General features: G+C 47.3%; 1 protein-coding gene across 3 annotated transcripts in view; it reads right to left on the reverse strand.

Annotated features, from left to right (window-relative positions):
- The window catches only part of ELOVL6 (ELOVL fatty acid elongase 6), a 76,002-nt gene extending 54,283 nt beyond the window's left edge, over window positions 1-21,719 (reverse strand). Inside the window, exons 1-2 of one of the 3 annotated variants that reach the window (XM_075032940.1) lie at window positions 21,631-21,719; window positions 21,191-21,252 (exon numbers count right to left, since the gene is read on the reverse strand). In XM_075032940.1, coding sequence (XP_074889041.1) covers window positions 21,191-21,204 — 14 coding nt within the window. In that variant the 5' untranslated portion in view covers window positions 21,205-21,252; window positions 21,631-21,719. The other 2 variants (XM_075032935.1, XM_075032925.1) reach the window with 2 other exon arrangements.
- Between the last annotated feature and the right edge of the window lie 4,346 nt (window positions 21,720-26,065).

A 26,065-nucleotide genomic window follows, 5' to 3' on the forward strand; every position in this document is an offset into this window, starting at 1 on the left:
GACCAGAGGAAATGGCCTCAAATTGCACCAGGAGAGGTTTAGATTGGGTATTAGGAAAAATTTCTTTACTGAAAGGGTTGTCAGGGATTGGAACAGGCTGCCCAGGGAAGTGGTGGAGTCACCATCCCTGGAGGTATTCAAAAAGCACATAGACGAGGCACTTCAGGACATGGTTTAGTGGACATGGTTGATGGTTGGACTCAATCTTAAAGGTCTTTTCCAACCTACATGATTCTATGATTCTACAGAATTGAGACACTGCATGGTGCTACTCAAGGATGGTACTACTTTCTACTCAAGGGTGATAAAACAACGTTTGTCATTAGTGTGACTGCAGCCTACTGCATAACACACTAACCTTTGGTGAGGAGTCCAAATACAAACATAGTCATTTACCTACCTTGGGTTAGAAATAGGATTACCATTTAAGTACATTTCAATGTCTACTGGGATAAGCTATTTCACAAAACAGCTACCTAATGGCACAATTGGACACCTCTCCCCACAAAGCCCTGGACACTTTACAGAAGTGTTTATTGCTTTTGTTTACAAGCCAAAGATCAAAAGATGTTTTAAGCTAAACAGATCATAAACTGAAAAAGGCAAGGAGCAAGCCAAGAAAGTCATCTGGACAGAGCACCAACATCAGGAACCGAAGACTCCAGCTTTGGTTATACAGGTTTTATCACATACGCCTTCACCACTGAATTTAACCAGTGAAAATGCTGTAGCCCTTCATGAACTAATAAACTGGCAGGAAGAATTTAGAGGCATACTAATTATGGTATACTTGTAAAAAAGCAAAATTGTGTTAATATTTGCAGAAGAACAGGTTTAGTACAACTTCCACAAAACCTGCACAGATCTGATGGAAAACACCGAAACTGGTGCTTCCACTTGGTGCAAAAGTATTTTGTCATAGTTGGGGAAGAGTTAATGAACAAAACCTGTCATGTGCAAGTACCTGCAATATGACTGCAATACATCTGTGTGGTATCTACATCAGCAACTCTTTAGACTCAAGCAGATTTAAACAGAGACTGAGAGGTATTTACTCATAAATCAGTCAAATATGTAAATCCCAGGATTTGCACACATTACCTTAAGTTATTAGACGATGAAAGCTGATCCAAGGAAGTTCAGCAGGCATTTAGTGCCAACGTACACTTAAGAGAACAAGAGACGGAAAAACTTGACAAAATATTTAGGAAAATCGCATAAGGATTATCTCTGTAAGAGAATCAAGTCTTTATATGGCTTTGAATCTCTTCTCTTTTTAAGTTAGCATTCTTTTACAGCTGCTCATGGTAAAGAAGAAAACTTGTCCTATGGCATTAGCGGAAGCTTTGCCTCAGCAAAGCATGGCAGGGTTGGGTTTGCTTCCTGAAACACAGTAGCAAAAACATAGCAGTCACAGGTAGAGACTTAAAAGCTGCTTTTGTACATGTTTCTGATACCAACCACAAAACATATCCCTCCAAAGAGATGAACAGTCAATTGGAAGATGCTCTCTGATTGTTCAGCTGCAGTGATACACCTGCAATTCTGAATAAACCAGGAAATCATGAATAATCTTTACTTTAAAAATGAAAAACGGATTCTATTTTTTAAATAAAGCAGACGTACATGTAATGTGCATTTAGTTTAAAACCTGACTTACAAGATCAAAATGCCTGAATCCTGGAGTACCACCAAATCCTAGCTAGATTAATTTTTAATCACTGCAAATCAGGACAGAAATTGCCAGCTAATAGAGGGCAGATTAAACGTTAATGTAGTCCAGAAACTTTGAAACTTAAATTGCTGGAGAAGCACTCTTATGCCAAAAGAAAAGATGTTCAAACAACACAGAAAAAAGTGGTGGCTGATACTTATTCTGTTTGTGCTGTAACCAGCAGGATGTTTCTCCCGGGGAATCTGAAAAGGGCTGGAAGCATCCTGAGCTAGGCTTCATTTCAGTGAACAAGGTCATATGGTCTGTTGGGCAGCTTCTCAGAAGACCTCTTGGCTGTTACAATGTTTTATGCCTCATTTGAGCTAAACCAAATCTGTTTCTCTCTCTCTCCATCAGCCTTCCGCCCAATGCCTCTGCCTGGCAGACACAGGCACCCTCTTCAAAGTCAGCCGGTGATGCTGCTAACTACAGCATCAGGCTCCCTTCTGCAGATGGCTTTAAATTTTAGTCCAAATGCAGAGCTAAAGTCTACGTTGGTTAACAGCAGAAAGAAATTCATCCAAGTATCTGGGAAATACAAGTGCTCTTTCAGAAAGCTGCCAAGTCTGAAGCTTTAAAAAGTATCAACATACCATGTAGGCCAATAAGTAGTACTGGATTAAAGATGAATACTAAAGGTCTATTAAAGTCATTAAAATTAACTTAACAACTTAGACTTAATAACCTCTAACTGCATTAAGATGTCTCAACATGCTTATAAAATAAACAGCTGGAAAATCTGGCCTAACAATCCATATAACTAATATATGGATATTTCCTTAACTCTGCCCACAGCCCAAAGCATCTTACGGAGGTACAAATCTCTTCCCTTTTCTTAAACAAACAGCCAAGTGGCCAGCTTTGGGCTGAGGAGGGGATATGGCATGAAGCTATAGGGCCAGCAGTTTGGGGGCCAACAAAGGTGGGAGAAAGCTTAGGGTTTCCAGCCTGCAAGGGTACTCTGGCAAAGCAGTGAAGCCTCCTCCTTGACTCTCTAAAAGAGGGGATTTGAAAGTTGGGTGGCAGAGTCCTGGCTTCCATTTTAAACTCTGCACTGAAGCAGCTATTCATCCCAGAAATTCATCATGCAGCTGCACAAGGGGACATAAAAATGTTACCAGGAGCAGGTGTTGCAGTCGAGTTAATCTGCTCCAGTACCACTGCTCACCCCGCCCTGTGACAGAGTGCCATGCTCAAGAGAAAGCTTATTGCTCACCATAGGCGATAGAAATGAAGAAATATTTTAGTAGAGCAGATCTCAACAGAGTATGCACTACTACTTACTGATAAAGATAAGGCATCTTTTTTAAAGCTCTTGTATTATTGTCTGTTCTGGGACTGGTTTCTGTTTACTTGGGTAAAATAAATCTAAATTTATGATTTACAAAGAGGTGATGCCAGATGCTCTTTGCCAGTAAATGTAACACAAATTCAGAGGAAGCTGGGGTAGAGAAGATGGACTAATTTAATGTAAAACAACAGCTCTGCTCATCATTTAGTCCTCACTGCATGGGTCCAAGGTGCCTGGCACTGCTTAAGAATCAGTAGAAATAAGTGGGAAGAGTACCAGCACACACCCTCCTGATATTGTTTGCAGATATATATATATATTTGGCCCAATATGTTTTCAGAATCAATGACAAAAACGTAAACCCAAAAGTGAGTAAAGCTGGTCACAAATCCTTAGCATTGCCACTGAAATGTTTGGAGAGCTTTCAGAGCTTGGTTCAAGAAGCTGACAGTCATTTCCACTATGAAGGAACAGCTAACAGGAAAAGACACCAGAGAAGCTGCATGTTTAATGCCCTCCAGCACTTACAAAAGTCACAATCAAAAATGCCAAGACTTTCAAACCTAGAATTTCTGTTTGCAAATGCTAAATACCACTGATTTTGCTGAACCTGGAATACTGAAACCTGCAACAAGAAATGCCATAAATACTGTTTAGCTTGAGAAAAGCAATTGTGCCTAAAAAGAACCAAAAAGGCAGCCCTTTCTAGGTTGAATTTCCTTAAAGCAGAGCTTTACCAGGCCCAGGCAGTCAGAAGGATGCCTCTATTCAGCTGCTGCTGTGCAGAACCGCCGCACAGGGGCCGTGGTTTCAAGGCAGGGAGGGTTTTGAAGGCACCATCGGTGCTGGATTCTGCTTGGTGACGTTGGGGAGCACCATCTGTCTGCTCCCAGTCTGACACAAAATAGATGAGCGGGAAAAAGCACAGAAGGAAAAAGCACTCTTCACTCACAGCAATGCTGCTGCAAGGTGATGCTGTGTGGTACGACCTCCCGGGAATGCATACATAAGGCTCTTTGAATCACGAGGGAAGAAGTTGTCTGCTAATTAGTTCCCTGGTAATTGGCCATGCAATGTCATTCCTTGCATGAGGATTGCTGGGAAAACAGTGGACATCATGTGATTAAAAAGAGAGAAAAGAGTGTTATGTGACGGCAACTTAAGGAGATGGGCTTCAAACGAGCCCTAAGCATGCTGGACAAGAAAAATAAATGGTGGCCTGTTCAGAAGAGATTGAGAAGACACGATAGTCGCAACCATCTGGGATACCCATACACAAAATCTAAGAGCCAGGGCTTTAAAGGGAAAGAACCTGAAGACATAATTGTCCTTGCATCCTAACCTGGATCCTCAAACATTTTAGGAGCATCGCTTAAGACCGCTGGTATTTGAGAAGACATGCAGGGAATGAGCCATACCTCCAGAAGTACACGAGCACTGCACATCAAGAACAGACATCCTTTGAAGTGGCAAGAGACACAGATGCTTAATGGCTCCAGGTGAAAGATCAAAGTGGGAAAGCAAGCAGGGCTGCGAGGGTGCAGGGCTGCTGCAGCTCACCCGGAGAAGAGGAGCTGGATGAAGCCCTTCCAGGAGCACCCTATGACCAGGGCAGGTGGTCAGCAGGGCCTTTGATCACCCACACGCCTCCTGGAAAAGCAGGACAGTGGGGACCCAGCAGCTCCGCCGCGGTTCTCAGCCATGCCCCTGTACGGCTCCCACCCTGAAAGTGCTTTCAGACACAGGCTGCCTGTGTTGGCGTCTTCTACAGGTGAAAGCGCGAGGCAGAATTTAAATTAATCGGTCAAAGCAGCACTGGGGAGCAGGACCTGAAGAGACAGCAAGACCACATGCAGCTGGGGATGCGAAGTCCCAGGCGGTGATGCTGGGGTGGCCCTGCCCTGAGAGCGTTTCACAGCCCTCCCTCCCACGCAGAGCGGGGAGATTCAGGCCCCTGTATTTTGTTGCTATTATTCACTTGCGGGTGAATTATATTAACATTTATATCCAAATGTAGATACCTCCCACCGCCATGGGAGCCAAACACAAACACACTGATTATACAGTGTCTGGGGCACAGCCCTAGTAACAGAGATAAAAATCAACACATCCAGGGAACAAGAAAGAAAAAGGCAGTGCAAGAGTGAGTCAGCAAATGCAAGCAATATGTTAGTCAGGCGAGCATTTCTGAATGCACCGTGAGGTTGTTTATGCTACAGACAAAGTGACATCTCCGATAACCTGGAGAGCACACCTCACTAGTGTGAGGGCCCCCTCCCTTTTGCAAAGGGGCCTCTGCATTCTCATACTGTTTTGGGGAAGGCTTTAATGCAGATTTCTTCCATCGCCCCCCCTCAAGTCTGGGAAAGGAAAAAAATCTGTGCCATGTTTAGAAAGATGGAGACGTGAGCGTGGAAATCTGGTAAAGCAGAGGAGGCTGGCTGTGCTGCTCTGTCAGGTGTAATGATAAAGGCTGCAGGTTTCCAGGATTAGCCCGGTCACTTTGCAGGCCATGAAATGCTCCACTGAGCCTGTTTACAAATTACCCTGTAGTCTGGCTCATCCTCCTGCCAGCCTGCATTTCTCTGCAAAACAAGTGACTTAGTGCCTCGGAGGACCACCGCAACATGCCCCCGTCAGCGGGTGGACCTGTCCCTCTGCAAACAGCCATCCGTCGGATGGCAGGTCTGAACCTCTCCTCTCTCAGGTCACACAGATCACAAACAACTACAGCGAGTTCAATGGACACAGCTGCAGAAAGCAGTGAGTGGGAAGAAAAAGCAACGTATGAGGCCCGGAAGTTTTACAAAAGTCACCGGATAGCAACTCACCAGCAAACTTGTTTGCAGTTTTTCTGATCTAAATCCTCGTTTTCTGCCACTTTGAAAATGCAGACTCTAATTAACTCATATTCTTGTACACTCTGGCGCCCTGAAGAGGATCGTTGCTGTTGTAAATGATATTTATAAAGCAAGAGCTATTTAATACCTGCTTAACATATATCCGTAACCTTCAAAATGTCTCCTGTGAGTCAACACACCCTGACTCAAACTGACATTTCTTTCCCCTTTCTGTTCTGTAAGGCTTTCTCCAGTGTACGGCCACTACACAGAGCATGGCAGAAGCCTCTGCTTGCATTAACTAGTTCAACATTGGAGACAGGTAGTTTTATTCTGGAATAGGAGCCCTTGCACAGGGAGGACTGCACGTAAGCCAGTCTCTGGGAAACAAGCCCTTTTCAGTTTAATCTTCATGCTTTCTTGTGATCCCCTACACATTACCATTGACTCCATAGCCACATCCTGTGTTTACATCCTCTTCATCGGTATTCCTGCAGGAAGCCTGCAGGATGGAGGCTTATTCCGACTTCAGTAGCACTCATACTCTCTCTGAATTAAAGTTATGGCTAATGCCAGAGCCACCTCATGTACTGATGCACAAAAATTTATATCGTCTTCCCATTCAAGTCACAGGCATGTCTCCCACCGACTTGGATGAATCCCAGACCCCAATTTTAGTAGTGAAGGTCCTTGAAATTCTGTAGTTCTCCAGACAGGTGCCTTACCCACTCTTTGAATGAAGCAGGTTGAGAAGGATAGTCTAGGGACCAGACCGCAGGGTGTTATCATAGCAGACTGTGAGATCCAGTTAGAGAGGGGTGTTTGTCCAATTCAAAACTTAAGAGTATTTGTCCCCACTCATGCAGCTAGAAGGAAACCACTCAGACTGCATGGGTGCAACATTTTGGGCACAAGCCACTAGCATCTCAGCATACATGCTCTTATGGGTACCACATACCAAAGGACACATCATCTCCGCACCGTGCTGTCTCCAGGACTGTTTTCAGGAAGGCCACGCAGGCAGCCTCCAAGCAAGGCAGCTGGAGCAGTTTGACAATTTACTGCCTCCGCCAGTCCCTTCTGCTCCACCGCAGGAGGTCACGTCCCCAGAAGTGGCGACAGGCAGCCCTGGCACAAGCAGCCAGTTCACGTAACAGTAGCAGTGGTTGCATCTACACGGCATAGGGCAAAAGTTCAGCCCTGGGAAGCTACTCCAGCGCCAGCAAACCCAAGGCAACCCACCTTGACATCACCCCCTTGTGCAAACTGGGTGACAGGGAGGCTGTCCCTGTTGCCTCACAGGCTGGCTGACATTCAAGCGGTAGAATTTCATCCAGCAGCCAGGGAAAACGCATGATGGTACCAAGTTTGCCTGATGTGCTTTGCCTTACTGTACATGGAATGGGAGGCTCTCAAAAGTGCTGGGAACCAAAGTCTTGCTTTCTTTCAATGTCATACAGGTCTTGGGAGCTAAGGAGATAGACCTCAGCTGAAAGTCAGTGGAATTGGTCTTTCTAATCTGGCAAGACTTCCAGTTGCAATGGCTTCTGGCAGCTCTCAGAGCAGCCCTGCTAGCTGTGCAGATCTACCACTTTCAAGGCATTCCTCCTGTTGTTAGAAATGTTACATTATAGAGCGTTCTGTCATTAAAGTATCTAATTCACCAAGAATGTGACTGTGGGATTCAGTCTAGACCTTAGCAAAGAGCAAAAAGATACTAAAATACCGTAACTCTCCATGGTAATACAGTGAACACAGGTGTCCCTCTTTCAAGTATACAGCTATCATAACAACACAAGAGCTACTTGAAATTCCACCAAATCAAGACTCATTCTTGAAAATTTAAAGAAGGCAAATGGGTTAAAGATGTCTGAAGCCAAATTCAGGTCCCCTGTAAACAGATAAAACACGATCTAGTTGAATGGAAAGGGGCCTAACTCTCTGCCAGCAATAAATATGGATCGTAACTAAGGTCATCAGGATGCAGCCTCTGAAGCTGAAATGGTGGAACACAATCGTAAAGGAAAAGTGTAAGCAAGATACCTGTGGTCTGTCAAAAGCCTCCCTCAGTTGTATATGCCATTTTAATTGATGCAATACAAAACTGCTCACCATACTCGCAAGAGTTCACTGAGATAAACCAAAGGACCACCCTCAGTATCTTACATGCCTACCCTGAAGCCACCAGCATTTCGTTAGGGAAGATGCTCCGTGACACAACAGCTGAAGTCATGGGGACTGCTAAGGCAAGAAGAGCATTTGGAAAGCCCGAGGTCAAAATCTGCATTCACAGCTTTAGCGCCGATACACAGTAGATGCTAACAGATCCCTTTTTGTTATCCTAGTCCATTTTTCTTCTTGATCAAGGGCATGCTGCTACAGAAAGCATGGGGAGGAGCTCTGGTTGTTCACTACACATTAAAAAGCTGTGGTAACTCTTATAATTACTGTTTGTCTCTAATCTCTGGACTGCCCATATTATCAGCCTGGTGTGTATTTTTTCCTAAATGTAGACACAATCTCTTTTCTGTTAATATTCTTCTAGCATCTTTTCCAATTATTCCATTTTCAGTAATGGCCATTTCAAAATATGTGAATTGTCATCATCATTTTACATACCAGATGCTACATTACATTTAGCCAACACATACAAGTTTAGAAACTAAGTCTCTTACACTGAAACCAACAGAAATTTTACTGCAGACTTCACATAGGATTTTTCTGGCTAATGACTGTAAAGCGGCTTTTAAAAGAGAGGCCTCTTTTATAGCAGGATATGATGGGGGCTGAGGAAAGCTACAAGCAAGCGCTCTTCTTCTTTTGTTATTGCCCTATTCCAGAAATCAAGCACCAAGAGACTTCATCGGAAGGTGGCAGCGGGACTACCCCAATGCAGGACTTTTTCTGTTCATCTGAAGACAGCTCAGGGCCAGGCCTGCACTGCCCAGCTCCATCAGCCCAGCACCAAAACATACGCCAGCTGTTTCCCACTGCACAGCCTGTTTTATGCAGGCATGCAGGGCTTCCCCAGCCACCCACGCTGCTGGCTTGACTGTTCCTAAATGGGAAAAAGATATACAGAAAATGAAAGAGGGAGGGGGAAAGGGTGATAAAAAGGAAAAATCAAGTAAATATCTTGAAAAAGAAGAAAATGCATGGTGGGGGAGAAAAGAAGGAGGATGGATGGAAATAACTATGGTCCAATTAGCTCCCTGGAGTTTCTCTATATTCGGTGCAGAGAAGGAAGTAGTTTTAGGATGCAACTTATCTCTCTCAGCTCCCTATTTCAGGATGAGATGACTCAGACACCTTATGTAGCAGGCGACTATGTGTGGTCAGACAAATCCCATCACCAGTGCCTGCTGAGTGCTCAAAGGACTGAATAAGTGAACAGTAATATAAACCGTCTGTAATCACCAAATACCAGGATCCCGGACATGTAAACCTCCCGAGCAGGATCAAAAGACATATGTGGAGGAATCTGGGAAAGGCATGTCCACCTTTATACAGGGGTACCATTACACAAGGACCACCTCTCACGAACATCTAGGGCCAGGTTTTCAAAATGTTTCCTTCAGTAAAACATTTTCTTTCATTTCCTAACAAGCACGAGCATCCTGGTTACAACAGCCTTGTGACAGTCTGGCTCTAAGTGTTGCAATCGGAACACCTGGTGTTGATCCTAGCTTTCAAACTAAATTCTGAAATTTGTCCATGATGTAAGCACTAATGTAGGAGGGGAGCTCTTGGAAAATGCTGGAAGGCTTATGGGAAATTGTTAAAAATGAAAAAAATACATTTCAGATGTGATATTAGAAGTCAGTGACCAAGGACGCGTTAACTGAGGATTCCTTTCAGTGCTATAACATTATTTTTACTCCTGATGTTTGGCTGTCTGGAGCCATCCTCCCTCTGCTGGGACAGATGCAAAACTCCCCACTGGGTCACAGAGACGGTGGCAATTGTAGCTGCACAGATCTGGCTCTCACAGTCCAAGCAATAATTTATCTAAACCTTTTCAAAAATAAGAATGAGTTTTGTCTGCCTGGGGTACTACTAGTCTTAAACTAAACCTACAAGCTGTTAGGGACAAGACAGAGTTTTTCACAGCATCCATGGGCAGTGCCTTGCACAGGGAGAATCTTGCCAACATCAGCCCCCCAGAAATGTTGTGGTATGTAGGATTGCTGGGCATTTTCAGCATGAACTGCCAATCCAAGTAAGATTTAAAAATAATGGATTTAACTCCACAGTATTTATAGAGTTCTCATACAACAAATAATGATTTCACAAAATAAACTGACAGTCTGTATACACAGAGCCATTGCAAGTGGGAATGTCACTCCCAGACAGTTCTGGCATGACTGGTACCAAAAATCGTATTTTCTTTATCACACATGTGATCAAAAAAGGGTATTTAAGCACACAGGAGTGATCAGGTCAGATCAAAGGTTGAACTAGGTCAGTATCTTGTTTCAGACAGTGGCCAACAGCAATACCTTATGAAAAAATGTAACTGGGCAATAACCCTCACAAAATAATATAAAGACAACATCATGCATCTCAAAATACTTCTACCTGTTAAACAACCTGTTTCATCAGGGGTCTGCAATCAATCCCGTGCACTCTCATCAGCAGTTCCACTTAGCACATCCTCACAGCTTCAGCTTTTACCTAGGAAACACAGTGAAATCACCAGCGGATTTTGCTGGGTTTGGGTCAGTCACCCATGAGCATGGAGATGCCCATGCCCGAAGGCTGGGTCCCTGTCCACACCCAGAAGGGGGAACCCAGCAAGCACCCCTGATGTTGAGACCTTGAAGTCTAACATGGGCCCAGGCAGCGGTCAGCCCCAGAGCTACCATGTCAAAGGAGCAAAGGTTTTCGTGAAAGTGAAGGTAGCTAATGAAGACCAGAGGATCCAGACATCATCACGGTGTACAAAATAGCCTGGAGTTTTCTGCTTGGATCTCAAGCCAAGAAGGATGAAGAAACAAGAAGGAATTGAAATGTAAGGTCTCCACAGAATTTCCGGCTAATAACCAACATCCTCCTTGGTTGTGATCTGCAAAGTTGTGGAAAAGGAGTTGAACAGCCAGCCCCTCCCAGGAGAACAAAAAGGAAGAAACCCCTGGATTTGGAACAGGCTGCCCGGGGAAGTGGTGGTGTCACCATCCCTGGAGGTATTCAAAAAACATGTAAACAAGGCACTTCAGGACATGGTCTAGTGGGCATGGTGGTGTTCGGTTGACGGTTGGACTCGATGATCTTAAAGGTCTTTTCCAACCTAAACGATTCTATGATTTTCAGCTGCCTAGAGATTTTGTATGTTGGAAACCATAAAATTCCCATTAATGTTTACAGAGGACCTGCATTCAGCAGATGCACAAGAGGAGACGTAGAGAGAAAATTCCCAATTAAAGCTAAAAGGAAAATTACATAAGAAAAAAGCTGGACTTTGTAAAGATTTGTTTAATAAACCCACTATCTGAATGGGACAGTGCAACAACTTTGGCATCCTGCTTTTGTTTATACTTAGGGGATTTTACTATCATCTTAAGTACCTCTTAATGGTTCTAAATAAAAAATAAAAGATGAAAAAAAAAAAAGAAAAAGAAGACCAGACAATTTTATTAGCCACAAGATCAGACTCCTCAATATCATCATTCTGGTGTTTTTACTGAGATGAACTTGGCCCATTGTTTCTTCACCTTAAAATGTTAATTGACAGTCCCTGGGATTGCTCTTTCCAGGTGCATTTAGACTACAGATGGCTCAAGACATATAGGGCAGATATTTGTCCTTAATAATGCTCTTGACCAACCTTAAGTTTTATGTCCAGGGGTAACTGAGGCCATTGGATATCAAACCCAACACATTCAATTTGAGGAGCTCATAATCATGGATGATGTCCAATTCATTTTTCACTCAGTTTGCAGGCTTCATATGCTGAAACTAATTACCAACAAATTCAAAATTTTCTATTTAAAAGTTATCATTAGAAGATGTTGAATAGTCTGAAGTTTTATTGGACTATTTGAAGGACAGTTCCTTCCATAAATTTGCAATTAAGAATGGTCTGGACTTTTGCAGTTTAATCCCATAATACCAACAATAACCTGCCTTGCCTCCCTGATACTATAGCAGCTCTTCTTACTCCTTGGTTACCACAATCAAGGAAACAAACTTTGCCCCACATCCTTGGCAAGAATAAAGTATTCTTCAGTGCTAGTACAAGTGTAAAGCTGCATAGTAATACTGTAACACCATTATGTTTTCTGTACTGTTTTAATGTAGTTACTCACACAGGTCTTACCACCTCAGGATCACCTGTGTGACATAGTAAAAAAAACAGCTTTGAATATCCCCCGAAAGGAATTGTTCCCCATTTTACAGCTGAGGAACTAAGGCACAAAGAGCAATTTTCAGAGATGACAAAGGTCCCTGATTTCCATTGAAATCGTGGGATTTCGGCACTTTCCAAAGAACTGTGCCTGACTGACTGATGCCTGACTTGTACAAGGTGGCCATGGCTGCACTCAGTTTGAAGTCAGGCTCCCCACGTCCTCAGAGATGTATCGATCATCATTCCCCTGATGCCATGTAGTGCACAAACCACTACATGTACTCTGCAAAGCCCCAAGTCCCCGGGCATGAGGTAAACCGTTGACTTGCATCACCCCCTCTTCCTCACCACTCCAAATACCAGGTCTTCCCACAGGAGGTCAAAGACTGCTGAGCAGATGCAAGATCTGCCCGCTGTGTCATCACTTCATGGCATGTCTGCTCTGCAGGATCTGGGTCCCTTCTCTAGCCAAACGGAGGTCACGTTGGTTTTGGAGTCCCTCCAACTTGCTCCTAGTCCGTAAGACTTGCAGCAATCAAAGGGTGAGATGTCCTCACAAAAGTCAACAAGTTAAAGGTTTGCAATGGAGCACACAGTACAAGGCACACAATGAAAGGCAATATCGGGTACCGTTGCCACTTTGGATCTGAAAGCAATAATAACCACACTGGCAAACCCTGCACATGAAGCGATACAATTTTCTCCTTGAATTAGCCTGGGTGCAATCCCAGCCCCACTGTTTCCTGTTCTGATGGCAGCTTGCATAACGCTAACCTGGGTGTCCCCGCAGAGCACCCCACCAGGCTGCACCAGCCTCCCCCAGCAAACCCAGCCCCAGGGGATGGGATGCTGTGACATGAACAGGAACAGCACAGCTTGTAGTAGCAGCAGTCTGGGACGCTTTGGTCAGGGATAGGGCACCGCTGTGCTAGGTGCTGTGTAGACACAGAGTAAACACAAACCCCTTCTGCTCCAGCCCAGGACAAGGCTCAAGTGGGCTGACAAATCAGTTGACAAGAAAAAAAAGTATTGGGTAGCAGTACGCAGGTAAAATGGTTACACAAACAGCTCACGTGTTGATATAGTCTGAGTCAGTTAAAAGTTTATTTTACATTTTAGCTGATGCTAATTTACATTTTAAAATAATATATTTTAACCTCTGCCCATTTCCATGAAAAGAAAAAGCACCTACACTCTCTCTTGATTAAGCCTTCCAAAAAGTGTTTTACGTCATCTTGCCTTGTGCAGCCCCAGTGGACCCTGTACTACAAAAATTCTCAAAGCTGTGGAAAGCTACATAAACACTAATAAAAGTTTACCCTTGAAGCAAAAAAAGAAATCCCAGAAACCCTCCAACGTCTCCAGCTCTGTACTGACACCACCTTTGCAGAGAAGGGTCTCTGCATTCCCCATCAGTCTGTCCCCCCTCCCTAGACCCCCAACGCACCAGGGGTACCAGCTAACACAGTCATGAAGACAGAATACTACAGCCTTTCCCTTACCAGCTAACACAGTCATGAAGACAGAATACTACAGCCTTTCCCTTACAAATTTTTCCCCCTTTTTATCTCTGTATTTATCGGTAAGAGTCAGCAGATCAAAGTCAGCTGAAAAGGGCTTGGGATAGACTCTTGAGCAAGGGGCAGAGACTGCGCAATGACATAAAGGAAGAAAAAAGTACAAAACATCCTTTTATACCCAGTACCACTACAGATAGCTGTGGAGAAGAGACCGACGGCAAATGCAGCACATAAATTTGAGAGTTAAATACTCAGCGAGACTTTTCTCTGCTGAGACCAATTGGAACGTAACCACGTTTGACTTTTTAAGAAGCAGTAGATGTACTGGACATGAATGCTCGCTGTGTTTTCAGCAGGGAGGTCAGGGAAAAGGCCAGTTATGTCGGGCATTGCAGAAAACGGAGTAATCGAGACCCCTAATCATGCAATGCGTTACACACAGCGATCTCCTGCTTACCCTGAGCCCCATTAAAAGGCAACACCTACCAGCACAAACTTCGTTAAAAGACCAGAATCTAAGAAATTATTGTAGCCTGTCTACAGTGCTTCTCTTACCAGATTATGGACAACCAGACTGCGCCTCTTTGAGGGAGGAGGAGAATGAGGAAGCTGTCCCCATGTAAATTTTATTCACTGCTTTTAAAGAAGACATTTTATAAAGATTTCTAGGTTGCAAGGGACACGCTCACGTAGTGTCCACCTCAGACAAACTAACAGGAGGAAAAAATGCACCAACCTAAATAACAGTGGCTCATCATCAAGGTAGGATTAAAATTTGGCAATCAGGAAAGAAATGCCACTGTGATGCCTAGGAAGAGCCCAGAACCATGTGCAACCTGACAGCAAAACAGCCAACAGCAACTCACGTGTCGTCATACAAACTGCTGTCCTATCCAGGTGGGGCAATGACCCTGGCCAAAGATGCGCTTTGCGCTCAGACAGCCTTCGCCCGGGGTGCAGAAGAGCCTGTGGAAGTTGATTTCAGGTTGCAGTTTTGCCAGGACTGATCAAGTAGAGACGTTACCACGTAACAGAAAGGATATCCGCCTTGCTCTGCCCCAACAGCCCTAACACTGTATCCTTGTGAAGCTGCGGCTTGGCAAACTGGAAAGTTGGACCAGTGCGCAGGGTGCCTCCTCCCATCGACTTCGCGTGGATTTATCCAGTGAAGGAGTCTGTCTGTCTGTCTCTGCATGGGTGCCTGTATCTACAAGCTAGCAGAAATAGTCACAGAGGTGAAAATACCATCTTCCAAGGGACAAACTCCCTGTGATTCAACAGGGCTAGGGGATTTAGAGGAGGAACAAGATAGCTGGGCACTCTGCACCCCAGTCCCAGGTGAAATCAGATTCTTCCCATTGCACCCATCCACAAAAAGCACACTGACTCCAGAGGTTCATGCCACCATTTGCTACTCAGCCTGTGCTTGCACCAACACCTCTCTGCTTTCACAATGTATGCCTAGTTGAGGATATGAGCTACTTTTTCAAAAGTACTAAAATAATTCAGTGTCCTACCTCTTATCCCAAACCAAAATGCTCCTGAATGTCCATATTCACTTTTGAAAATGGTGGCAAGCTCCTAAATTACTTCTTCCTCTATTCTTACAAGTTTATTATTCCCACAAGCACATGGTGTTTCACAAAGTAGAAGAGATGTCTTCACTCTCAGAGGCTTAAAAATTAATGAAGCAACATGAGGAGAGATGTGTTCATACTCTAGGGGCAGAGTAAGCAAAAGGCCAATGCCTATGTTTCAGTGGTAGGCTGAATCCAGAAGACACCATTGTATTTATCTTCAGAATGACATTTTTGTGCCACCACCTTTTTTTTCTTTTTTTTTTTTTTCCAAGCACACACACAGACAGAAAATACCTGAACTCTGAAAGGATGTGTACTGTTATTCCCCATAGACTCCATCCTTGTATTTTGAAGGAGCCAAAGCTCTGTGATACTCCAGTACGTGGGTCTTTTGCTCAGAAAGGCCTGTGGGATGGAGGAAAGGCAAAGGAGCAGGTACCCTCTAAACTCTGCAGCACCAAAGCTGCCATGCACTGGTGGCCCTGTCAGCTTTATGGCCAGTTTGCACAAGAGAGCAGCAAAAAGCCCCTCTGGGAGATGAAATGTGGAGGTAGGCTAAATTGTTGGGCTGCCTGAATTTTGCTCAAGTAAAATAGTCTCTCTGTGGTAAAAAGCAACTCATACATCTTCCCTTTGAGTCCTTGCCACAGCACAGAGAAAAGGACAGGGTGACTGCAGCATCCCTTCCGCATCCTTCACTGGCATTTAGCAAGAGCTCAGGGGAGGAGGAAAAAAAAAAAAAAAAGTAGTTTACATCAGTTTTTGGCTGCCACGCACGTATGCCTGGAGAGATACGCACAGAGCCTCTCACTCTTGATTCCTGCATGAGGTAAGAGTAGCTTAAGTGGATGAGAGAAGCTTGTTCTGCATTTAGGAAACAAACGTGTCTAGGACGATGGTGCTTGTGTGAATTATTAAAAGGCAAGTGCATTTTCAAATCCAAATGAGCTGACCCTCTGCTCTTCCACATCTATCCCCAGTTTTGACTCGAAAGAGAATCACACCAAGGATAAATTTTTCTCAGCATTGGCTGCACTTTCTGCCTCACGCCACATAAAAGTTTCGGTAACAAAAGGTTAAAAATAACTTCCTGCACCAGGATGTTTTTTTCAAATACACAAACATGTATACTCATCTAAGGTTCACAAAGTTAATTTCAGAGTCAAGTTTGAGTTGCCACAGCCCTTTAAAACCAAAAAATGCCCAGCTGCCCTTACGCAGTACTTCTCTCTTCACTGAAAGCTCATTAACGGAAACGGCCAGTTTCTGCAGCAGAGTCCCACAGCATCTTTGGGAAATAACCAGCCCCGCTTTCATCCTGCTTGTCCCCCTTCGCTCCGACTCGGCTCCCGCTTCTACCTGCGAGCACGCTGCCAGCTGCCAAGGCTTAAACCTTGGCTTTTCAGGGAGAAAGCCAGGAGAGGCAAAAGAGAGGAGCGAGGGGAGCCTGCCCGAGCTCTGCAGCAGCCGGCAGGAGGGTAGCAGCACCAGGGGCAGGGCTGGCTGGAGCTCTGCAGCAGCCGGCGGAGCAGCAGAGGAAAAGTTTCTGTGATTTTAGGCAAGCCCTCGCGTGACGTCATCTCGCCCAGATAATCTCGGCGCAGTCAGCACAGGCCTCCTGCCTCCCCATTGGCGAGCCCCTCGTCAGCAGACATCTGAAGATAATTATTATTGGCCAGACAATTATAACAGGAACAACTGTCACTTCGTGCTGATGCCCGAACCTGGCGCTCTGCAGCACGATGGGGAAGGACCCCGGCGGTCACCGCTCCGTCCATGCATTTCTGTCACTTTTGCTTTCCTAAGCACCGGCTGGTTTTTGCTACCTCACTGGCTGCAGCTGGGAATCGGCATCTCAGCGCTGCAACCCTTTTTGCTGTATGTCTGACTGAACTGCAAATTTTCTGCAAAAATAGTAAGGTATTTATTCAGAGGAAATAAAGGACTAGAGCTGCATTAATTCTCATGCAGCAGTTTAAGGAAAAAAAAAAAATAAATCCTCTGCAGATTATTTCCTTCATCCCTCTTCCCTCTTTGAAGAAGTTTGGGAGGAGGTGCTGGGAGAGTTTGATTTCAGAAATCATTTTAAGGAATTATTTTAATAAACACTTGACTTAATACTGATCGTACTGAACTCAAACCTCCCATGGTGCAAGCACGGTAAGATAAGGTATCTTATCTTAAAGCAATACTGTATCTTACATTAAAAGCTACCTGATGGCACTATACGTAGATGTACATCAACAGCTTTCCCACAACATAAAGCGTAAGGAGTTTCATGAGAGTAAATGGACCTGTTAGCTCTTTAACCGCCTGAAAACCTGTCGCTGCTTGTTTAGGGAAGACAACTAATTGGTGGCTCTCGCCCTGAGACCAGCAGGCTGCAGGTCTGCCTTTGCAGCCTGCAACCTCACTCTGCCATTCGTGCCTTCCCCGCAGGAGAACCAGGCAGTCTGGGGGCTATACCATAAGGCTGTGCATACACATAAAGCCAAGCATTCAGGGAGGCACAAAACCCATCAGCTTATAAGTATCAGGGAACAGACTATTCATTTTTCCTGTGTCAAAACAGCAGCCTCTTTACAGCAGTGCTAATCTAGGCCCAGGCTCTAAAGAGGTCCCGGCGCGATGCACACTGCAGGATGGGGACCTCCCTAAAGTGAAGCAGGAACACCTGACATGAAGCAAGGAGGACCTCCTTCACTGCCATTAGAACAATTCACCATCAGCCAGCCTCCATTCATGCCAGCCTCAGAGGGATTATTTCCAGGGGCAAATGACAGCGAGGAAACAAACCCTGGGATGGGGATGTGCTGAAGAAAAGCCAGGGTGCCAGCGACTGGTGAGTGCAGAGGACACGCACTTGACCCAGGGAGCGATGGAGCTTGGAGCAGGCTCGGAGGACAGAGGCAAAGGACGAGCGAGCCTTGGCTGAACAGAACTAGCCACTTCATTCCTTGCACCATGATCCATCCAAACCAACCATACCGGTACCTAGGGGTATGCCGCTACCCTTAGGCTTTGCGTTCAAGCTTTTCCAGCTTTAGGTTTACACAGTTATAATTAAAAGGGCTTGTCAGTGCTTTAACCAGCTCAGAACCCAGAGGGTATGTAAAGGGCTTCATGTCCTTCCTCAAACTGGGCTACGTCTTCATATGGGACCTAGTCAGATTCCAAAGACACTTCTCAAAATCCAAAAGATAGGGTCAACTCCCTAGAGCCACTTCATCCCCACCACCACACTACAGCCTTTTTGTTTTGGCCTTGTAAGATATCAAGAAATATTTCTGAGATGAAGTAAAATAACAAATGCCACACCCACAGAATTTGTTTACCTCCATGTCAGGCATTGTAATGGTATTGCATCCTAATTTAAGCAGCGATGACAGTACAAAATCCTGCCACAGTCTTTCCTGAAGCAAGTCCACTATTCTGCCCAAAGGACAATCAACCATGTTTATCCCTACACACCACTACTTAACAACCTCATCTTAGGAGGCTCTTACATTCATGACGTGTACATTAAGGCTACGCATACAAAGTCGAGAAGCCACATACTGCCACTGATGTCTGCGTAAGCAAAGCTATTGTGTCACCCTGATATGAAGTAGAAAAGCCTTCTTGTATGGCCCTTAGCTGCTGTACTTCACCCTGCTCGCCTTCAAAATTCTAGTGCTGGAACAGGACCTGTTTCATTAGGCGAGTGAATCTCCTGAAGATAAAAATGCACAATTTAACCCAAAACTCAGAAGAGTCTTCAGCAGTGTTTTCAGGAAAAGCCTGCCACGACAGGGACCTCAGCGGGCACAACTCCGTTTTGTTTCCAGAAACGTTCCCAGGCCACAAGCAGATCGCTCTCCTTTACTTTCATGTGAATCAAAGATATTAATTCATCAGTTCCCTTAGAGAAGGCAAAACTAGACCGAAAAGCATGCGCACACAGACCATCGTGTCTCTTTAGCTGTACAGCAGCAGCATAAAACTGACGGTCTCCTCCTTTGAACCTGGGAGGTGGGAGCCTGGCGTTACGGAGTCCCAGCTGGCGACCTCTGCAGCCCATGAGACTGTCAGGGAGTTTTTAATAACACTGCTTAGCATTTATATAGTACCTGACATCTTTGAGGCGCTCGACAAACATTACCTAAGTCATCAAAGTGCCTCATGAGGGCATTTCAGCATTACCAGCCCTTACCCCCCCCAGTCTTCCCCTGCTGGGGAAACTGAGGCCTAAGAGAGGTTATGTAATGTTCCCAAGGTCATGTCATGAAGCGCAGGAGAGCCAAGAAGAAGACGCAGGAGTCCTGGTTCCTAGTCACGTACTTTAATCTAACTGCCTCTCTCCTGGGTTATTTGGCTATTATATACACTCAAGTATCACTCCCTCCATCCTCTTTTACCAGTTTGTCCTATTCTGATGCCAGTTTTCTTCTGGAACATGGACAAAATGGGAAGCATCCAGCACTCCCAGCCCAAGAATACCTATGGGGTCTCCTTTCTCCTGAAACATAAGCGACACTAGGCACGCCACAAGAGCTAACGAGCTCACCTGCAGGAGAACGGAGGGAGACGTACACACACTTAAATGGTCATTTCAATTATACTGCCCTTAAAAGTCCCCAGACGAGTCACTGGAGGATTCTAGCAAGTCCCTGGCTGAGATCCACCTAGGATCTGGGACCATTCTGCCTTGCAAATGTAGGCACCAAAGCCTGGACCCAGAGACAGTCCTATCCTGTTATCGTCACGTGAAGGTGGCATGGGGAAGGTCCTCACTCAGGAGATACAGGAATGAGGGAGCCCGAGAGGGCACTGCCGAGGGAGGGCACGCGGGCAACGGGAACGTCGGGGGCAAGCTGGGGAGAGAGACAATGGGAGCAGCAAGGAAGGGCAAGACTGGGCGCCAGGTGAGGGTGGCCGTGGCCGGTGCAGCAGCGAGGCGTGGGTGAGCCCGGGCAAGGCGTGAACACAAGGCCCGTGCAGGTGGACGAAGCCAGGACGAGGACCGGAAGGAAGGCGTGGGCGGACGCGATGGAGAGGAGGATCCCGGCCCCGAGGGCAGCCCGGGAGACGCCGCGGGAGGGGGCTGGGGCGCTCCCTCCACCCCGGCCTCCACGCTGCCGGCCGCGGCCCGGGGAGCGGCGTGGACCGCGCCCGGGACCGGGGATGCCCCCGGGGCAGCGCTCCCCTTCGGCGGGCAAGGCTGCGTGCGTGCGTGTGTCCGTGTGCGTGTCCGCCGGGCTCCGTCCCGCCGCGGCCCAGGGAGCCCCGCCGGGTCTCTGCGCAGCCCCCCCCCCCCGCCCCCGGCACGGCGGGTCCCGCCGCGGCTCGGCTCGCCCCGGCTCCCCGGCCGCACGCACACGCCGGGAAAGTTAATAGCCGCATGGCTGCAAATGAAGTTTTATGAGGAGCTGGGGAAGGGAGGCGGGGAGGAGAAGGGGCTCCGCGGGGAGCGCCGGCACACGCGCAACTTGTTCGAAGGGGCGCGGGGAGCGGGAGGGACGGGCGGGCGGGCGGGGGAGGCCGCGGGCAGAGCCGGGGCACGTGTGCGGCTCCGCGCCGCCGGGCCAGCCGGAGGGCCGGGGCGCGGCGGGAGGGGGCGGCGGCGGGGCTCGGGGCTCGGGGCCCGGGGCCCGCCCCGCACCGCACCGCCCCGCACCGCCCCGCCGGCAGGATGCCCCGGCCTTGCGTAACCCGGCGGGGAGGCGGCGGGCCGGCCCCCGCCCGGGCGCGCAGGTAGCGCCGGCGGCAGCGCCCGTGTGCCCGCGCACGGCGGCGCAGAGCCGAGCCGCGCCGAGCCGCGCCGCGCCGAGCCGGCCGGGCGCCCACAGCGCGCACCCGGATGGGCTCAGCGCCTCCCCGCCGATCCGGGCGGGCGGCGGGGCCCGGGGGCGGCACTCACCAGTTCTCCTGCATCCACTGGATGGCCGCATGCTCGTTGAACTGCTTCTCGAATTCGTATTCCTGCAAAGTCAACACTGACATGTTCATTGGCCCGGTGGCTGCGGAGCCGCTCCCCGCGCCGAAATGCTGCCTGCCGCCGCCTCGGGAGCCGGGCCCCTGCGCGCCCGCCGCCGGAGAGCCCCCGCCTCTGGCCTGGCCCGCCCCGCCTCAGCGGTACCCCGGGTTTAGCATAGCTCCGCTCCCCTCCGCGCCTCTCCTCCCGGGCCCGCCGGTCTCCTCCTCTTCTGCGGCCGCCGCGCAGCGCCCGGGGGCGGCGCGGTCTTAGTGCCCGCCCGCCGCCGCCGCCGCCGCCGCCCGGGACACCCGCCCCCCGCCGCCGCCGCCGCCGCCGCCGCCCGGGACACCCGCCGCCCCCTGCCGCCGCCGCCCCTCTCACACCCCCCGCCGCCCCTCGCACACCCTCCGCCGCTCCGCACCGGCGCTGCGCTCCGGCCTGGCACGGAGGACTCCCCTCCCATTCCCCCAACCCCCCCGCCCCCAGGCCGTCAAAAATCACTACGAAAATAGGAAGCCCCCACCCCTGCGCTGAATCGACGCCGCAGCGCCCTGCGCGCCCTCCTCGGCCCCCGGGGAAAGAAAGAGGCGCAAGCTGAGGTTTAGCCAGAAAAGCCACCCGTGCGCCCCCCCCCCCCCAAAACCCCCTGCCTCCCCCCGTCCTTTCTGCGTGTAAATTCAACACGCGCACCTGCCGTGACTGCCGCCCCCCCGCGGGGGTGGACCGCCTGCCCCCACTGCCCGGGCAGGCCCGGCGTGCTGCAGGGGGACGGGGCTGCAGCGGGGTGTCCCCGTGCGGGGGACGCTGTCCTGCTGAGAGGCAGCCCCAGGCTCCCCACTGTGCACAGCCACCCTTTCGGATGGTATCCTACGGACGGGGCTGGTGGAGCATGGGGCAGAGACCCCGAGTGTAATTATCACCCGCTCAGCTCCTCTCGCGGCTAGGGCACGCCGTGTTTATGTACCCTTAATTTCGCCTTCCCGTCTCATCTGCCACATGCTGATGTCTCCAGCTGAGCTCCTCTGACTCCGGCAGCATCCTGGACGTGCTTTACAGTATGAGCTGGGCTAAGGTAGCGGTCCCAGCCCCCACCGAGCTTGCAATCTGAAGGCAGGAGGAAGAACAGCTTTTGTGTCAAGAAAGCCAGCCATAAGTGAGCAGATCCGGCACAGGTCAGCACGCTCTTGACTCGTGGACTTCAGTTCTCATTGACATGGAAGTGCTTAACGTCACTAAACCCCAGCACTGAGAAAAATAAAAAAAGAGAGTTCTCAAGTTTTGGGACATCAACAGCTAACCAGTCTGATGTTCCTGCTTGCATTTTGATTATTATGCTCTTCAGAGTCATGTTTTCCAGCTTTTCTTTTCCTTTTTCCTGACAGTTAGAACTTTTCTTTTTTCCTAATGAGGGCTGAGTTTCTCACATTGTCCTCTGACTGGGGTTTTTAAGCAAAGCACCAAACATCATGCTGCTCAAGCTGAAACTGCAAGGCGGTGCTAAATTATTATTTATTACTATTGTACCCAGAGGCCCCCAACAGATCAAGGTCCCATAGTCCTTTTCTCAAAGAGATTACTGTCTATATAGACAAGATAAAGGGGAAGAGAAACAGTCCTAGTGTTGCTTCCAGATGGAGAACCTCAGAGAGCTGCAGGCGTTTTCAAAACTGCTTCACTTCACCTTTCCATGGCCACTGAACTGGCTGGTGGAGTGGTAAAGGGTAAAAAGCTTTTTTTGGGCAAAGCTGACTTCAGTTGCACTCCTGCTCCAAAAGATCTGCCCCTAAAGATGCATGTTAGTCTTCCAAATCTCCACCGGCAGGCAGTTTCAGTGGACGGGGACCTGAAGGCAGATGGGGGAAGATGAATGGAGAAATCTCCAGCACAGCCACAGATGACATGGTGTGGCTAGATGAAGCACAGGCTGACGGGCTCCTCGCTCCTCGTCAAGCTGCAATGCTTGGGCTCTGAGCCACGGGACTGCTCCTTGCTGGCATGCTGGAGGATAAATGCTGCCCCATGGCAGGCATCAGCGTGCATGCCCTGCTCCTGTTCCGGATGCGCTTTCTGTAGGATTATACATGGATGTGCCACCTCCAGCTGAAATATCTCCTGGTGGTGCCCTCACCACACCATGCGTCAGCACTTGCTCCATTAAAGGCTTCAAGTGATATTGCTCATCCATCTGAATATTAATACAGAGATGCAGAGAAATTAATGTGTGAAACAACAAATGCTGGTGTATTTCAATGCTCTTTGGTCAAAAATGACTAGGAAATAAACAAGGAAATCTGGACCCCAAGTTTGAGAGAATATTTATGTGTCTGGTACATTTACTCCCATGAATGGTAAAATACTTTTTCTGTCTTAAAAGTGGAGTTGTTACAGAGAGGCAGTTACCAGAAATTTTAGGGGGGGGGGGGGGGGCAGAAATCAACATCCCTTTTTCTGCAACTCCAAACTCTTTTGGATTAGAAACTTTGGTAGCTTAATGGCTTATCCCATCTGAAGATTTCATGAGTATCTGGTGGGTTGAAGTTTATGGTCTGGGAGTTTCTTTGCCCCAGAGAACAGTTGTTCAGAACAGAATTGCCCCAAATGCAAAGTTTCCAGACTGCATGGATGGACTTTAGAAACCCTGAAGTGGCAGATTAGCCAGAAGATCTGGGACCTGCTCCCTTATGCTGGTGGCTTCCTAAAGTAAGTGCCAGAGCTGGCGAGGTGCACGGGATGACGCTGAAGGTTATAAAATGCTATGGCAAGGGCTCCTCTAGGGTTAGGATGGCCATGGGGCTTCAGATGAGGTTGACTATTGCCCCCAGGGTTTCTGTCTGGAAATATCTACCCTGGAAGTTCAGCTGCCACCCAGACTCACAAAGCATCTATGTGGTGTTCGTTGCTCATCAGCGAGCGCTGACTGCAAGGCATCACACAGAAGTTAAGCCCCAGCAATGCTTGAAAATCAGCTGTAACAGTTTCAGGAAATACAGTAACAGCCTCGAAATGCTAAACCCTATTGGGATTCCTATGAGTCTTAAAAGCTCATCAGGGACTTCTCCAGGTTTTCTATAGCTCACAGGACTTCTACATAGTTAAACAATCTGCAATGGATCCTTCTTCCCTTCCTGTCCCAATCTCATGGGGGCTACCTGAAAATTCCCCCTAGCACATGACTACCTGCAAGGTAATACCAAAGCTCGGGGTCACTTACAAAATCTGCGTGGACAATGGAAGAAGTATAAGATCTTCTTGGCCTTGAGGAGTTTGCAAGCCCTACTTCTAGTTGCTTGTATCAGTTGTAGTCAAGAACAGTAAACAAAAATATGTAGTCTATTTTAAGGGGAAATAATTTTTATGTAACCATTTTTGAAGTCTTTTAATTAAGTCCCCCATAAAAGCAGGAACTTGAAGTGAAAGTTGTAAATACCTTTCAGGAGAAAGGATGTGGAGAGAAAGGTACAGTTTCAAGAGGCAGGGAATACAGCCTTAGTCTCTGCATACATTCATGTTCATGCCTTCATATTTTTTTTCTATAGGGTGCCCATCTTGTTCAGTAAATGGATAGTTATTGAACATTACTTTTTATTCCCCTTATTTAGGATGTCTCCTAAGGCTGTATAGAAGGCACAGCAGCTAAATGCTGCATTTTCTACCAGATATATGTTAACACCATTTCCATTTTACCCAAGAGCTTTTGGTTGAATAACGCAAGCAAGTTCATTCAGGTTTTACAAAGAACTATCTAATCAGGTTGGGCACCTTACCATTATCATTCCTGTTACTAAGCAAATACTTTCTCTCTCCCTGTCACAGCGTTAATTTATTGCAAAAACCATTAGGCTTCTATTGCTGTAAGAGTAATTTTGAATAGTTTGTCGTACTGATGTATAGCTAAGTCTCAACTAAACTCTTAGCAGCTGCTGGGAAATGAGATGCTATATTGCTGACAAGTCAACATAAGGTATAGTAAGTGGCAATGAGAGCTGACATTGTGATTTAAACATAACATCAATTACTAAAACAAACAAAAACTTGAAGGAGGCTTGTGTGCTTGAAAGCTTTTTCTCCAGCTGTATCAATTAATGCATTTAAGGATTTAATCTCCTCTGTCTCTGATTTTGACATACTCAAAAGCAAATCGACGTACAAATGATGGAAGCCATGGAAAACTGGGTTCTCCTATATACCCCATAATCTAAAAACAATTAGGTGGTTCCCTTGGATAAGATAATGGGAGTTGGTATCAAGAATGAATAAGGGACCTCTCTAGGACTACTAGCTGGTCCTGACTGGCCCTAACAAAATGAAAGGTTTCATCAAGTGCCAGGGAATAAACAAAAAATGGCCAAGGAATGTTTATGGGCAGCCCAAGTCTACCTGGCAAGTAAGGCCTGCAAATCGGGTTAGTCTGTGCCACTGCATTATGCCTGGACTCAACCACAGACAGCTGGGAAGCTGCTTGGACAGATGCCGTGGTAAGCCTAAGCAAGCCCTATAAACAAATTTTTGTTCTCAGGAAGTGTCAGCTCATAATAAATCAATAGTAAGCACTAATCAGTATTAAAATGTTATAAGGGAATTTAAAGCAGAATTATTGTGTAATCTTTCAGGTCTATAAAATAATCCATGTCTCAACGTACTCCCGTTCCGTTGGGCTACAGTACCCAGGGCCTTTGGCTTGATCACACACTTAAAAATCACCCATGTGCTCTGAAACCACCTCAGTCTAAGCTCTCATGCAATATTTTTAATGCAGCTCATGCCAGTTACAACAGCAAAGACGATGGGCAGAAGCAAGCTGCAGAGTGCACCGCAGGG

Source organism: Buteo buteo, chromosome 1 (genome assembly GCF_964188355.1).
Source record: "Buteo buteo chromosome 1, bButBut1.hap1.1, whole genome shotgun sequence".
Classification (NCBI taxonomy): domain Eukaryota; kingdom Metazoa; phylum Chordata; class Aves; order Accipitriformes; family Accipitridae; genus Buteo; species Buteo buteo.